This window comes from Gymnodraco acuticeps, unplaced genomic scaffold (genome assembly GCF_902827175.1).
Source record: "Gymnodraco acuticeps unplaced genomic scaffold, fGymAcu1.1, whole genome shotgun sequence".
Lineage (NCBI taxonomy): Eukaryota > Metazoa > Chordata > Actinopteri > Perciformes > Bathydraconidae > Gymnodraco > Gymnodraco acuticeps.
Window position 1 is genome coordinate 5,903,295 of NW_022990590.1, and position 16,351 is coordinate 5,919,645.

The 16,351-nt window shown below is 40.9% G+C and overlaps 1 protein-coding gene across 1 annotated transcript; it reads left to right on the top strand.

Moving 5' to 3' along the window:
* Positions 1 to 13,143: 13,143 nt before the first annotated feature.
* On the top strand, positions 13,144 to 15,990 carry LOC117554185. The gene is made up of 4 exons (XM_034228477.1): positions 13,144 to 13,376; positions 13,512 to 13,667; positions 13,910 to 14,002; positions 15,306 to 15,990. The coding sequence occupies exons 1-4, from the start codon at positions 13,275 to 13,277 to the stop codon at positions 15,612 to 15,614; spliced, it is 660 nt and encodes a 219-aa protein (XP_034084368.1). The 5' UTR covers positions 13,144 to 13,274; the 3' UTR covers positions 15,615 to 15,990.
* Positions 15,991 to 16,351: the final 361 nt, after the last annotated feature.

The window sequence follows — 16,351 nt, forward strand, 5'->3', positions numbered from 1 at the left end:
TAATTTATCCGATTGTGTTCACCTGGTGTCCCTGTGTTTTCTCCTCCCTCCTCACCTGTGTCTTGTTTGTGTGATTAGTCTTGTGTGTATTTAAATTCTGGTTTTTCTGTCTGTCTTTGTCGGTTTGTCTTGTGTCATGACTAGTTTGTCGGTGAGTGTTCCGTTTTGTCTTTGTTGTTCACCTAGCCTTGAAATAGAGGAATTCTCACTTTAATCTGCATTTGGGTCCTACCTGCTTCACACACCGTAACATTACGAACTGACCACAAAATGGACCCAGCAGATGATCCATGGGAGGTTGAATTACTAGTGATGGCGAGATGAAGCCTTATGAAGCTTTGAAGCTTTCCAGCTAATTGGTTCGCAAAAGGGTTCATCTCATGAGGCTTCATTTGAACACAAACCCCCTGTTGGTCAAAGTGTGTAAAACAGGCAGATTGGACATCTCAACAGTGTGCTCTCTCATACCGAGTTCCCAATGAGTAAAGCCTTAGAATAACTCTAAACAATGAACATAAAATCATATTTTCATATTAACAATATTGTTTTTATTCCAGTTGAATGATTGTGATTGAAAAGCCTAAGGAGGCTGGTAAACATTGCAAAGAGGGATTTGTATTCCTTACTAATATTCATAAACTTAACCATGTTGTAGCCTGAGAAAGGCTAAACCATATCAAAGAATACATTTATTAACTACATTATCTCATTTAGCTGTAGCTTTTATAAACAACAAAAAAGACGTATCGACGAGTCGTTGAACCAGGAACCCTGCGATTGTGAGTCAACTGCTTTCCAGCTGAGCCACAGCACACACGCTGAATCTCCCTGAAAACACTAACATATTTATTCCTGTATTTATTCATTCATGTTTTTTTTCCTACATTTATTTATGCTTTTATCTATTTATACTTATGACATGTTCCGACCTCTATATAAGTGAGTCTGAGCTCTCTTAATTCCATCGTGTCACCAGCGGGCCCGGGTACAGGAGGGGTAATATCGTTCTTATACATCCATGGGTAATATGAGCGTTGTGGTTCAACGGTTCAACCGATCTGAATCGCTTCGTGAAGCAGTCACGTGGTATTGACAGGCAGCGAGGCTTCGTTTGTCATCGATGACGTCACTGGCCCAAAACGATACATGCCTCGATACATGCTTCACAAAAAGCTTTGGGGATTACTCGGCACACACTCCGAAGCCTCGGCGCAATACATAACATCACTATGAATTACAGCATTTAACCTTCTATCTGGCTTGCTGCTTCGATTGGTGGAAGGGAGCGTCCAGTGTTCGGCAGAAGAGGGCCGCTCTGGTAGAGGCGCTCCGGTTGGCAGCAGAGAAACCATGTTTTGTTGAGTTTTTACCTGACTGGATTTTGGACTTCCTTCAAGCATGTGATTCCAGGCATGCTAGCTCCCTGTCTCCCAATTCCCAATGCCAGTTTCCGCCTGAAGTCAACCCGTGCTTCTGCCCCAGTTCCTGCTCCTGTCCAGGAGTCGTATTCCGGAACTCGTCAGGCTTATGGAGGTCCACGGAGTATTCAGGAGGCTGCTAAGAGGAGTCGTCGCAAGGCCAGGCTAGCAGCCCGAGCCCCAGCAGCCATGGTTCCGGCTCCAGTACAGGCCCCAACAGCCATGGTTCCGGCTCCAGTGCCGGACCCAGCAGCCATGCCTCCATGCTCCAGTACCGGCCCACGCAGCTTTGCGTCCATACTGGATTACCTGGCTTATACAGCCAGGGTCCAGGCTTCCACGCCGGACCCAGCAGCCATGATTCTGGCTTCAATTCCGGCTACAGAGCCGGCCCATTCAGCCATGTTTCCGGCTCCAGAACCGGACCTTACAGCCATGTTTCCGGCTCCAGAACCGGACCTTACAGCCATGTTTCCGGCTCCAGAACCGGACCTTGCAGCCATGGTTCCGGCTTCAGTACCGGCCCCGGAAGCCATGGGCTCGACTCCAGTTTCGGCTACAGGGCTGGCTCCCCAGCCGACGCCAGCTCCCCGAGTCTTGTCGGCGTACCGGCCGACTCCAGCACCTCGTCTCCTGCTGGCTCCCCAGCCGACGCCAGCTCCCCGAGTCTTGTCGGCGTACCGGCCGACTCCAGCGCCTCGTCTCCTGCTGGCTCCCCGTGTCCTGTCGGCGTACCGAACGACTCAAGTCCCCTCTCAAGTTCCTAGAGCCGGAATTCCCATCACTAGTACCTAAAATGCCTCTGCCATTTCTGAAAACCTCATGTCACAACTTGGGAATGCTGAGCTTTAAGAACATGTCCACTTCTGAGGCCTACAGTAAATAACACAAGGAGAGGGCATTCATATTGACTCGTGAACATGGTAACCACGACGCCATTTATAAGCAACATTAGACGTCTCTCTTTCATACTATGGACAGACGATCAAAACTTGTAATGGTTAGAATGCTAAACCTGTATTATTTCTGAATAAGAACAGTAAATGGGTTATTTGAATCCCAACATGGAGTACTTAACATAGGCTTCAATATAGTCGTGAAAGAGTGCTCAAACTGCATGTGTAGTCCTTGAAATATATTTGATAAAAAGAAACCATTCTACATGGCCATTTGATAGGCCTATATTGCACTTATTAAATGAATGCATCATTTACAGAAAAAGGCACAAAAAAACCAATTACAATTAAAACAAAAGTAGATTCAACTGTCTTATTTTGCTACAATTTGCATCAAACAACACAAGATCTCAACAACTTATAAGGATACTGACTTCTATCCAAAGATGAATTCTAATTTCCGTTTGACAATACAAAAGGGCATCAAAAGCTATTTTTCAGTGTTACATCAGCTGTAGATGTTTACAGGGCAACAAACAAACATCCTGCATTATTTCCATCACACTCATGAGAGGATATGTTTTGCTCATAAATGCTTCGTTCTGAGCCTGCAGACTTTGCTTTCACTAAGGAGTATTTATGACTATGGCCCAAAGAATGCAGCTGTGACAAGGACTCCATGACTCAAGGAGATCACACAGTCCTCGCTCTGTTCTTATATTACAGTTGCAGCATTTCTTGTATCATTATATGAACTCTATGGAAGGCCATGAAACAATGGAACAATGTTGAAACAGCATACCTGGAGAAACGTCTTGTAAATGCACTGTTAAAATAAAAAAGTTGAGAACTCAACAAATTACCAATCAACTTTTGATGTACTTAAAACTGATCATTTAGAGCAGGGGTTCTCAGCGGCGGCGGTAGCATCCTCCAGGGGACGTTAAGAGGGCATGCAATTTTGTTATATCTAAGATTTGAAAAAAAAAAAGAGTGAGGCAAAGTCCTTGTATGTGTAAATGTAGCAGTGGCGTTTTCTCCAGGAGGCCAAGGGAAGCCAGGCTTCCCCTTTTTCTCCAGACCGTCTGTGCTAACATCTCTCCCCATTTGTCAGAGTATTTTACAAAGAGTGAAACAGCGCCCCTCTTAATGGTTTAGTGAATGTGTGGTAAATCACGGTATTGCACTCACTGGTGCCATAATGCAACGGTCCAGAGGAGGCCAAAAACAATTGGCTTCCCTTGGTGAAAAACTTTTGAGGAAGTGACCAATCAGAGGAGGCCCCTGTCTAGCCCGTGCCACCCTGATAGGTCAGGGTCATTGTTACGGCCACAGCATTAAAACCTTTGTGGCTCATGTTGCAACATAGATTACAAACACAAGTCGATGGAGTTTATTTATATATATATACATTAGGGTTGAACGATTAGTCGATTTTAAATCGAAATCGCGATTTAAAATGATGCAATTATCAAATCGCAAAGAAAAATAAATTAATCGATATATATATATGTTTTCCAGTCATCCACACCAATCAGAATTGCTGTGCTCCACCATTGTTAACCAATCAGAAGTGGCCCATGATAAAAGGTGATAGACAGATTGATCCAATCACCTGCTGCCAAGTATTTTTGAAAGTACCTGCCTTTTCCAAATGGCTTCCAATGGAGCTTTCTTAGATGATTTGGTGAAACAAACCATCTGAGTCAGGTTAGTAATGCTCCATCACATGTTTCTATTACAGTGTGAATCTTAAACTGAAGCTTGACTTTAAAGTAACCTAACGAAATGTTCATGTAAGTTTAGTTATTTCACTCGTAGCTCGGGCTGCGGTGGTGCTAGAGACGGGAGCATGTTGATGCGACCTCCCTAGCCGGAGATATGGCCGCATTTTACAATAAACTTCAATTGGGTCGCTTAAAAACAAATATCGCAAATCGAATGGCAATCGCAATATCTGTCAGAAAAATCGCAATTACATTATTTCCCCTAATCGTGTAGCCCTAACGGCCCGTCCACACAGCGTTGAAAGCTTCACCATTCACTTTGAATGGGGTGACGTCACTTTTCGCCAAACTGCATTGTGGGAAGCGACGCGGAGCTTTGCTGGCGTGGCTCGCTGCAAAAGTTGAGCAATGTTCAACTTTTTAAGCCTCGGCAGAAGTGTCAGCCAATCGAATCATATGCCAGTACAAGTTCTAGCCAATCAAACCGCTGCTTGTGTGTCAGGGGCGGGAGATTCATGTGATTGGTTGTTGGTCGAGTTTCAGACACACCCGCCGGCAAGCTTCAACGCACGCCGCTGTGTGGACGGGCCGTAATATAATATATATATGTTTTATTTAACATTTTAATCAAAATGTAACATTTTAATTAAAACTAACTTAAATGATAGAATTCTGGAGGACTGGCCAAAAATAGCAAAAAGATGGCCAGCCACACCAGGGGCCGTAGAACCCAGAACCCTGATTATGTGTTGGATGTTTAAAGTTGAACTTCTTCATTTTGTCTAACATGATCACCTATTGATTACCTATTGACGCAGCAACCACTGTAAGTTATATTCTTGTTTAATTAGACTTCTCCGTTTCATTTATTCGACTTTGTATAAATTGTTATTGTAGCTTAAACGGCTAAATCGCGGTTGAGAGATTTTAAATCTCAGATCTGCTCAGGCGAAACCTGCTTTACAGGTCTCAGCACTCAAGCCTGCATTAATATAGACACGGCCAGTCTATTGTCGCCCATCAGCTGTAGATAGTTAACTAATTAGAGGGCCGTGGCCCTACAGCTGTGTGAACTGAGCAATCAGGCGTCCATTTCGGGTAGCTCTTTCCTGGAGCGTCAGCTTCAGCGTCAGACATCCGAAGACTGACAAAGACATTGGAGTCCTGCGGGAGTCAAAGACTGACAAAGACATTGGAGTCCTGCGGGAGTCACGAGGGAGGCAAAGAGGAGGCAAATCCTACTCTGATTGAGCTGGTGTCTAATTTATCTTTTCTTTAGTTTTCTAGCCCCTCATGCTATAATCATGTGTATTTTCTCCATTCCTGTTCATGTGTCTTCTCGCAATTATCACTGGCCCTGTGTATCTCCTAATCGATATAACCGGCCTGCTCTCGTCTATCCCATGTGCTCCACTGAGATCCAACATCTAGTTTCTGGTGGCCTGTGGAATTTCCAGTCAGCTGTTCCAAAGGCTGACTTCATCTCTGGCTACGCCTCCCTGCAGTCTCTGGATTTCCTTGCTCTCACTGAGACCTGGATTACTCCATCCAACACATCCACCCCAGCAGCTCTCTCCACTGCATATTCCTTCTCCCATACACCCAGACCCACTGGCAGAGGAGGTGGCACTGGTCTCCTGCTCTCTCCCAAATGGAGCTTTTCCCTCTTCAAGCTACCTAACTTCACTCCTTCCACCTTTGAATTCCATGCCGTCACAGTAACCCATCCGATACAGTTAACCATTGTTGTTCTCTACCGTCCACCAGGCGCCTTGGGGGACTTCTTGGAGGAATTAGATAATCTCCTCTCACTCATCCCTGAAACTGGCCCTCCCGCTGTACTTCTCGGAGACTTCAACCTCCAGACGGGGAAGATAGACGAACTAACATCTCTGTTAACCGCCTTTGCTTTCTCACTGTCTCCGTCCCCACCGACTCATAAAGCTGGCAATGTCCTTGATCTCATATTCTCAAGGAACTGCGCTACTTCTAACCTCTCTGTAAACCTGCTCCACACATCCGATCACTTCTTCATTTAATTCTCTCTATCCCTTTCCAAACATAACAAACTAATCTCTTCCCATCCTGCACTTGTCCTCCGTAACCTTCGCTCCCTCTCCCCCTCTACCTTTGCCTCGTCGGTGCTCACAGCCCTCCCTTCCTCTGATTCGTTCCATCTCCTGCCTCCAAACTCTGCTGCAGAAACTCTCCTCTCGACTCTCTCATCCACTCTGGACTCGCTCTGTCCTCTCACATCTCGGCAGGCTCGTCAGACCCCTCCTGCTCCCTGGCTAAATGATGCACTGCGTGCTAATAGAACCGTCCTTAGGGCAGCAGAGCGGAAATGGTGGAAATCCAAACACCGTGACGACCTCCTAACCTATCAGGCTCTCCTCTCCTCTTTCTCTGCTTCGATCTCTCAGGCAAAAAGCACTTTCTTTCAAGATAAGATCCAATCTTCCTATTCCAATCCTAAAAAACTATTTTCCATCTTCTCCACCCTCTTGGACCCTCCAAAAGCTCCTCCCCCCTCCTCACTTCTGTCAAGCGACTTTGTTACCCACTTTGAAAAAAAGGTTGATGATATTCGCTCTTCTTTTTCTGACTCACCTTTACTCACCGCTGGGTCACCAGACCCTCCTTCCACCAACACACTTACCTCCTTTTCCCCTCTCTCTCCAAGTGAGGTTCTTACCCTCATTACCTCTGCCCGCCCTACCACCTGTCCTCTGGACCCTATCCCTTCAAACCTCCTTCAGACTATCGCTCCTGATATTCTACCGTTTCTCACCCATTTTATCAACACTTCTCTAATTTCTGGTCACTTTCCAAACAGTCTCAAGGAGGCAAGAGTACACCCTCTCCTAAAGAAACCCACTCTCAACCCGTCTGATGTTATAAACTACAGGCCTGTCTCTCTCCTCCCGTTCCTGTCTAAATCACTTGAACGCGCTGTCTTTAAACAACTCTCCTGTTATCTCAATCAGAACAACCTTCTGGATCCGCACCAGTCTGGTTTCAAGGCAGGTCACTCCACAGAAACTGCTCTTATTGCTGTCACGGAGGAACTGCACACTGCCAAAACTGCATCCCTCTCCTCTGTCATCATCCTGTTGGACCTGTCTGCTGCATTCGACACGGTGAATCATCAGATCCTCCTTCGTACTCTCCAAAAACTTGGAGTTTCAGGCTCTGCACTTTCCCTCCTCACCTCATACCTGAAAGACCGTACCTACAGGGTGACTTGGAGAGGGTCTGAGTCTGACCCTTGTCAATTAACTACGGGGGTCCCTCAGGGCTCTGTCCTTGGTCCCCTCCTCTTCTCCCTGTACACAAACTTGCTCGGATCAGTCATTAGCCCGCATGGTTTTTTCTTACCACTGCTACGCTGATGACACCCAATTAATTCTGTCCTTTCCCCGCTCAGAGACCCAGGTCGTTGCACGCATCTCTGCTTGTCTAGCTGACATCTCTCAGTGGATGTCTACTCACCACCTCAAGCTCAACCTTGACAAGACTGAGCTGCTCTTCCTCCCGGGAAAAGATTGTCCCACTCTTGACCTAACAATCAACATCGGCACCTCAGTTGTTTCCCCGACTCAGACTGCAAGGAATCTGGGTGTGACCCCTAGATAACAACCTGTCCTTCACTGCAAACAATCGCTGCTACAACCCGTTGCTGCAGATACACGCTTTACAACATCAGGAAGATACGTCCCCAGCTGACTCAGAAAGCGACTCTGGTCCAGGCTCTCGTCATCCTCACGCCTAGAATACTGCAACTCCCTCCTGGCTGGTCTACCTGCATGTGCCATCCGACCTCTGCAGCTCATCCAGAATGCAGCGGCTCGTCTGGTTTTCAATCTTCCTAAATTCTCCCACACCACTCCGCTCCTCCGCTCCCTTCACTCGCTTCCGGTAACTGCTAGAATCCACTTCAAGACACTGGTACTTGCTTACCATGCTGCGAATGGATCTGGCCCTTCCTACATCCAGGACATGGTTAAACCGTACACCCCAGCGCGTTGCACTACGCTCTGCATCATCCAAACGACTCGTTGCGCCCTCGCTGCGAGGGGGGACCCAAGTTCCCATCGGCGAAAACACGTGGGTTTGCTGTCCTGGCTCCAAGATGGTGGAATGAGCTCCCCATTGACATCAGGACGGCAGATAGCTTGCACATCTTCCGGCGCAAACTGAAAACTCATCTCTTTCGACTCCACTTCGAGCGTTAGAACTATTAACGAAGCACTTTTATACTAATAAAGGACTGGCTTACCTAAAGCCAGTTGAGTAGCACTTGAAATGTTTGGCTCTATGAAACCTGATGTACTTATATGATTCTGTTTTCTTCAAGGTTGTGTCTTCCTGGTCGAATGTACTTATTGTAAGTCGCTTTGGATAAAAGCGTCAGCTAAATGCAATGTAATGTAAAATGTAATGTAATGATCGTTTTTTCATTCATGAAGTGTGATGCACCGCTGTCAGTACGCTTCTCCATGTTTGTGATTGGTCAAATGTTGACTTTTAATGACAAAAATGATGCCTGCATGGATGCTAGCTGGTAGTGCAAAGCTTCAGCTTCATTATGCTCTATATTTTAGAGCATAATTCCATTTCACACTGTCAGAACTTTGAATGTTCCTGTCAAGTTGGCTTGGTCTGTTTGTAGGACTTGTTTTGTATATTTAAATGCTGAAATATGTTGCCCTCTAAGGTATAACGACTTGTTATACTTCATGCAGAGGAATATAGTTGGCATCCTTAGTGTGCATTTTCTAAAGCAAGGTTCTTCATAACTCATGTGTGGAGAACTCAGTGAGCCTTTCAGTCTGACTGACAATTAATTTAAAGTATCATAAATACATCCCATGAGGACTTGTTGTGGGAGTCATTTGTCTGGAGTGACATGGCAAATGGCTAATGTTGCATCTTCATTATGACATTACAGGTCAGAATTTCATTCTCAAATGCAGATTTATTCCCATCTATTTTAGTAATTTACTGCTCTGTATTATTCATCCTTTCTCGAGCATCAGAAAAAACGACAATGCAACATAGGACATATAAGACATAAAACAATAAATTTATTGTAATACTATACATATTGTATGTCAATAATATGCAAAATATGATGTAGTATAATGTCCAAAATATGGCTTTCTTTTCATATTTTGCTATTTCTAAATACTACTATACCTTTTGTATGTGTTTTTTATGATGTCTATATTATTATAATATGTAATGTCTTTAATATATTGTTGTCTTACTTTACAATGTTATTTCTTTAAATATTTTTGACATTCTATACTATGTTATTTTCATAAAAGGAACGTAGAATAGTATCTAAAAAATATCATAGAAAACAACATATATATCTATAATGTGTAAGTATGATTGTTGAAAATAATACTGTGAAAAATGATAATAAAAGAACCCAAACAATACATGGTAAAGAACGATGTATGTTTAAAGTATAAAAAAGTAATGGTTGTAATATGTTGATCGAATGTGAAAAAAAAGTAATGGTACAGAGCCAACAAAATACAATGACGAAAGTCATAATATAGTGTGTCAAACTGTGTTCATGGAATAGTATTTCAAAATACTTTCAAAAGTATGTTGAAAAAATCGTGATTATCATTTTGATCATAATCCTGCAGCATAATATGCAGTGAGTAGACAGGAAGCTGCTTTTCACTTTTCTTTATCAAGATTGCAAGGAAATGGTATTTGAATATTTTTGGAAAGTCTTAGAAAGGATATTTGAAAAGATGTGTACACTGTAATGTTGTAAGATAAAAAATACCAATTCACCCCCTGGTAACAGCCATTTATCAGTAGATAAAAAAGCACTAAAACAAGAACATTATTTAACAGTGTAAATGTTCCCATTATGTTCAAGAACCTGATTAGCCGTATGAATAATGCATATTTTTGCATTTCAAATCCCTGCAGAGCTTCAGCGATACCAATAAATCTCCCGGGCCGGGGCCTTGCACAATCTGAACTTGTGTGTTACATGAAATTAAAAAAAAGCGAAAACCGTTTTTTTTCTTGTAGTTTCCTTCTGGTCACCTCCAGAAAGCCTTGAGCCTTTTGCCTTCACAATTCATCAGTGTCTTCATTCATTACGGACCTTCCCAGACGGTGAGTCCGCTCAGGTCACAGCTGCTCCGTCCCTCCTGGAATTGTGACTCCAGTGACCCACCGGCCCAACATATGGCCTCCGTACCATGCTCAATGTGGTCCAGGAGAGAAAGTTAAAGATTAATCTGGCTAGATTCTGGGGAATGTGCTCCATGTTTCCCTGACAGGTGGCGTTTTAATTATTGAAAATGCTCGGTTCCTATTTAGTTTAGCCATGAATGACTTTTTCATCACGCTACGGAAGTAAAGCAAATGTAGAGAGATGTTTTGAGTTGAATAAACATGCTCTCCAGCTCGCTCTTCTACTACATTAATTGTATTTTTTGGAAAAGTCAGGTAGCTGTTGTTTGGGGAAAGCACAATTACTTTCAATCAAAGAAACCATGAGATATGGAAAGTATTGTTTAGATCCATACCAATTATTTCTCAATGCTGATGTGTGGGAGAAATCCACTTTCCCATGGTAACAGCCTCTGTAAGGCAGCCGACTCTGAAATATATGCTACGACGTATAAATCACCAATTAGCATACAAATATGCACAAGTTTCTATGTAGCGTCTTCTATAAAACAACGAGTGATTCATTTCATACCAAAGAAAAATGTGCTGTACACTCAAAAAAATGATTCAAGCCCTTCTTAGACTTGACACATTAAAAATTGTTTCACTTTACTTAAATATTTTTATTTAAGAAATAAACCTAAGTATAGTTCATTAGTGTAACACAAATTACATTAATAAATTCACTTATTAAATGTATTTAAGACAGAGCAACTCAAAATGAATTGTTTTCATTGGGGACCGCCCCTTTGCACACCCCCTTTGCGTATGCGCAACATCCGTTCTGTCATTTGCCGCCTTTTGTCTAACACTGACTGTGGAAACTGACTGGGGAAACTGATGGTGGAAAGTCTATTATTTGGTAAGTATTTGTTTTTTCTAGTAGTTTAGAATGTTCCCTGTTTCCAAGTAATGCCTTTTCATAATATCGACAAGAATATTTGAAACCACCTTGTTATATTTTGCTCCGTGTTTAGTTGGGTCTAAACAGCAAGCTAGCTAGCATGCTAGATATGGTTAGCATTGAATACTGGATAGTAGAGATCATTAGATTATATTACATTAGATTTAACGTTATTGTCATTGAACACAGTACACCGAAATTCAGTTTAAGTTCAACCAAAAAATGCAAAGAGTAATTAAAGTGCATGAGGTAAAGCGGCAAGCTAGCTAGCCAGATAACTGGTTTGTTAGCTAGCTTGCTAGATACGGTTAGCATTGGATACTGGATAATGGAGATCATTAGATTATATTACATTCGATTTAATGTTATTGTCATTGAACACAGTACACCGAAATTCAGTTTTAAATTCAACCAAAAAATGCAAAGAGTAATTCAAGTGAATGAGGTAACAGTATAGGAGGCAGAGCCTGCATGCAGCCCAGCAAGGGCTGCCATTTTCTATCATAAAGCTCAGCAGGTCTGTCCATCTCTCTCCTGGCTTTAGTGCAGGCAGGCAGAGGAGGACAGGCGGAGCCACTCGTTTCTGTAGGAGTTCAGTTGAGTTGAGTTTTTTACTGCCAAATATTTAATATAAATAATGAGATAATATATATGTGAATCTTGTATGGGTTACCTCACTCACAAGCAGGCACCCAGAGTTGTGCAGAAACGTTTTTTGGGTTGTGCAATCTTAGGCAATTATGTGTTTTCTGTGAAAATTCAAATATATAAGCATTTTAATCACACCTCTAAAATATATTTGTTGTCTTTTGCAGTTTGATCAGCATTAACAAGCACCTTGTGGAAACCTCTTATTTATGGTAAGTACACGGCTACTTTCACAATACTTGCATAAGCTGATCTGTGACATTGTCAGTTGTTCAGTGTCAATTGCTAATTCTATTTTTTCTCTTTTTCAGGTTATGCATGTGGCAGTGCAAACACTGCAGTTTGGAACTAGCTAGCAGGTATTTGTTGTTAAAACATTTCCAGCAGACACATGCACATTTAAGGGGCAGTTAAACTGTACAAATATTTGTATGTTCATCTTTGATATAATCCTAATGTGTTTCTTTCTTGTTATTCTTTCACCTTGTTTCTGCTCTAGATTAAAAGGTGTTCCATAACGGCAGGTCGGGCGCTTCTGCGCATCATCTTTGCCGACCAGTCTGACTCTAGACAACTGACCCTGGATTCGGGAATCCCAGCAACAGTTGAAGAACTGCACACATTTGTCAAGACATCTCTTCAATTGAAAGAGGACTTCCGTCTGCAATACATGAATGTTGACTTTAACGAGTTCATGAATCTTACATCAGTGTCTGAAATTCAGGATAAAAGCACACTGAAAGTAATTTACTCTCCTATATTGTCAAATATTGAGCCCTCCATCACTTTGTACACAGTTGACTCATTTGATAAGACCTCAATTACTGGAAGCTCAGAGCCTCTAATCCCTGCATCATCAATAGCCTCATGCTGCAGTGACGATATGGTGTATACGTCAACCCCGCATCCATCCCCTGAAGCTCAGGCCTCACAATTGTTATCCTGGCCCACAGTTTTTGTGGTTCCTAAGCTCACCTACGAGGCTGAATTTGAGCTTCATCTACAGAATGCAGAGTTTGAGACAACTGGTACATACTTCCAGCCTGGCCTAAAGCTGAAAGGAGTCATTCTTGATGGCCTAGCCCAAGAAATGATCAAATTCACAAAATATCCAAAAGACTATCAGTGTGAAGAGGTAGCTGCAGCGTTGACGAGGGCCCCACCCTTGTTTGGGGCAGCTAGGATCCAAGACAGGATTTGGGGGGTGGAAACAGTCTCTTAAGTACAAAATGCAAAACTATCGTACAAAGCTTGGCCGTCTTGGACATCCTGAAATCCTTGTGAATTCCTTAAAGCACAAGAAAACAGGCCAAGGCAAAGCTGCAGCAAACATAAAAAAACAAGAAAAGCTGAAGTAAACTACATTCCTCTGCACCCAAAAGGCAAAACCACAGAAAGCTTGGAGAACGAGAGAATTGCCTTATTGTCAGAACTGAAAAAGCGTGACAATGAAGTGGTGATAAAAGCAAAAATGGAAAAAACCTTCTCCCACAGACGCCTTGAGATTGTGGAGCAAAGGCCTTTGATAGGGGACTTCAAATGCAGATGGCCTGCTCTGTTTCAGCAGAGTGAAGTAAGTACATATTTGTATTTGTTGACAGTCTTTTATTATTGTCCTTTGTGATTCATGTCTACATCCTTGCATGGTTGTGATTCTAATAAACAAGTAACAATTGGTTGTATTGTGCTTGTTAATAATATTTTTAAGGTGAATGCGGAGTTTTTGAGGATCACAACATCACCACTTCAATCAAAGTTCATGTGGCAGCTGGACCACTTCTCAGACAAGCTCTTGAAGGTCTTCAAGATCAAAGGAGGACTAAAGGGCCACAAAATCAAGGAAGCCCGTGCAATATCAGATTTGGTTAGTATAAATGCAGAGAACCTCGTTTTTCACTGTATTGTTTTTGTCCATGCTGATATGAACACATTTAAGAAATTGTCTGCTTTTATAGTGTTTTTAAGGCAATAGCTTATTGTGGAAATGTAGGGGTAAGGAGTCCTGCTTAGGGACACACACGACAGATACAGCCCTCTACTTTGTAGACCTTCTCTGTTGCACATGCATTGTGCTTAATTGTCTTTGATTTATCGCCCCTGCTTTAGTTTGAAAACATCCACATCAAGAGGGGGTGCATCCTGCGAAGCATCGCGATCTACCTCAACGAGGATCCAGACTCTTTTTTTAAGGAGTATCAGGTATGTTTATCACAATATGTTTTCAATGTAGTGGTTAACAGTGTTACCCACAATTATAACCACCATTACTTACATTTATAATAAGAAAATTCTATGGCACACAACCCTATCCCTGCTTACATCTAAATATCTTATCACATATCATAAATACATGCATAAATAAATAAATGTATACATTAATATAGGAATGAATATATGTAAGAATGAATAAATACAGAAATAAAAAAATAATAATAAATAGATACAGAAGTAATTTCATCGGGCAAGTGTTAAAATAAATATAGAAAAAGTGAATTAATACATTTATACAGATATAAATACATCTATAAATTAACATAGGAATACAATTGATAAATACAAATGTGAATTAAAACATGAATATATCTGGAAATAAATACAAATAATAAATGAATGCTGAAATAAATATTTACATTTATATATAAATACATCTATAAATGAATAAATAAATATGGACATGAATACATATGTAAGAACTTATAAATAATTGAATAAATACATAAATAAATGCTGAAATATATTAATCAATAGATTCATGTTTAAAAAGGTATGTGAATGCAGCAATTACTAAATTGTTAAAGGAATAATTACATAATCACATAAATCAAGGAAATAAATTATTAAATAATAAATAATCAAATACATATCGAAATAAGTAGGTAAATGCATAATTAACTACAGGAATAACAACAAATTACATGATTAAGTAGGGATGTAAACAAATAACTTAATACCTGAATTAATAAATAAGATAAAGTTGATAATCAAACAGAACATACAGGAATATATCTTTATAACTTATTTATGTAAACATTTTCTTACAAGCTTAATTTAGTTCTGTGTTGGAGGTCCTAACCTTCTCTGGTATCACTCTGGACATTTTTGTCCAAATTGGTAATTTTTCACATCAGATTTGGCTATAATGATTTTGTGTTTTTTCTAGATACTTTTTGGAATTTCAATTTTTCTAATCGGTCTCGAATACACTGTGTACAAATTACCCTAATTGTCCATTTAAAAAATGTCCCCCACACTTCCCAAAAAGTGTGGGGGAAAAATATTTAAATATAATATTGTTATCATATCATTTTATCATTCAAGTTTTTGAAGTGGACATTTTTATCCTGAGTGGCCAGATTGGGTAGTACATTTGAGTGATACCAGAGGGTTAGTCTAAAACTGTTTTGATCAATGAGGAGAGCCACATAAGTAAATCTGCTTCTATAAAATGTAGTAATTCAGGTTTTAGTTAACACATGTGTTGTATGCTTGTGTCTTTGTTCAGGCCTCTGCCTCTGAAGATGCCAAGAGGGACATGGCAAACACAGTCATGGGCATATACACACTTCAAAGAGATGTGGATGGGCAGCCAGAGGACGTGGGAATTGTCATCGAAGGCAATATAGTCATGGACAACTTGGGCAGCGTGATTGTGGGGTTTGTCATGCTATTGGGACTTATTTATGCCCTGGATTTGAGCTTTCCGGACAACCTCAAACACACCTTCGAGTTCATGCAGAAGGTAGTGATGAATCTGGATGGGCACAAGCTGAATGGTAAAATCGAAAGTCTGAAGATCAAGAAGTTCGATTGAAATGTGAAAAAGAAGTGACTCATGAGTTCATTGTTGTCATTTTATTCACGAGTTTCCTAATCAGAGCAGATTGAGCCGTTATATCAATCATTTGTTCTGTGCTTTTCTGTATTTGTTTCAACACACTGTAACACTATTTCCATATGTTGGTGTTTGCAGTGCACTCTTCATGTTATGTGTTATTGTCCTGTTAGAAGAGCAGTGCATACCCCTGTTATATTGTATTCATTGTATTTGGCAAAGGGAGATTTGTAAGTTAATTATAGGAGTTCCATTTCTCTGCCATTTTAAAAATGGTATTATCTTTCAGAAATGTTTTTCATCTTTCAGTGTGAATTCATTCATTTTAAAACACTGTATTGAATGGAATGGAGGATTGTTTTGAATCATGTGAATTTAAAAATAAAAAAAAATAAACCATGTTTTCTCATGTGTAACACGTTTTTATTAAATTATATTTAACCTCATTATTTCATTTTCAATTAATTAAATAGGATTTAGGTGGACTAGCATTATCTAAATTCATAAAGGTAATGTTATCATTTTACTTAAACTCTATTTGAAAAATTTGAGTTGGACTAACTCATTTACATTATACTGCATGGATGCCATTAGTTTGAGTTTGTGCCACATATATTTATTGGATGGAAAACCTGCCAACAATAAAATTGAGTTAATCCAATGAGTTATTTCTTTGAGTGTAGTCTGAGAAGACATTGTTAACTAGGAAAACAAAT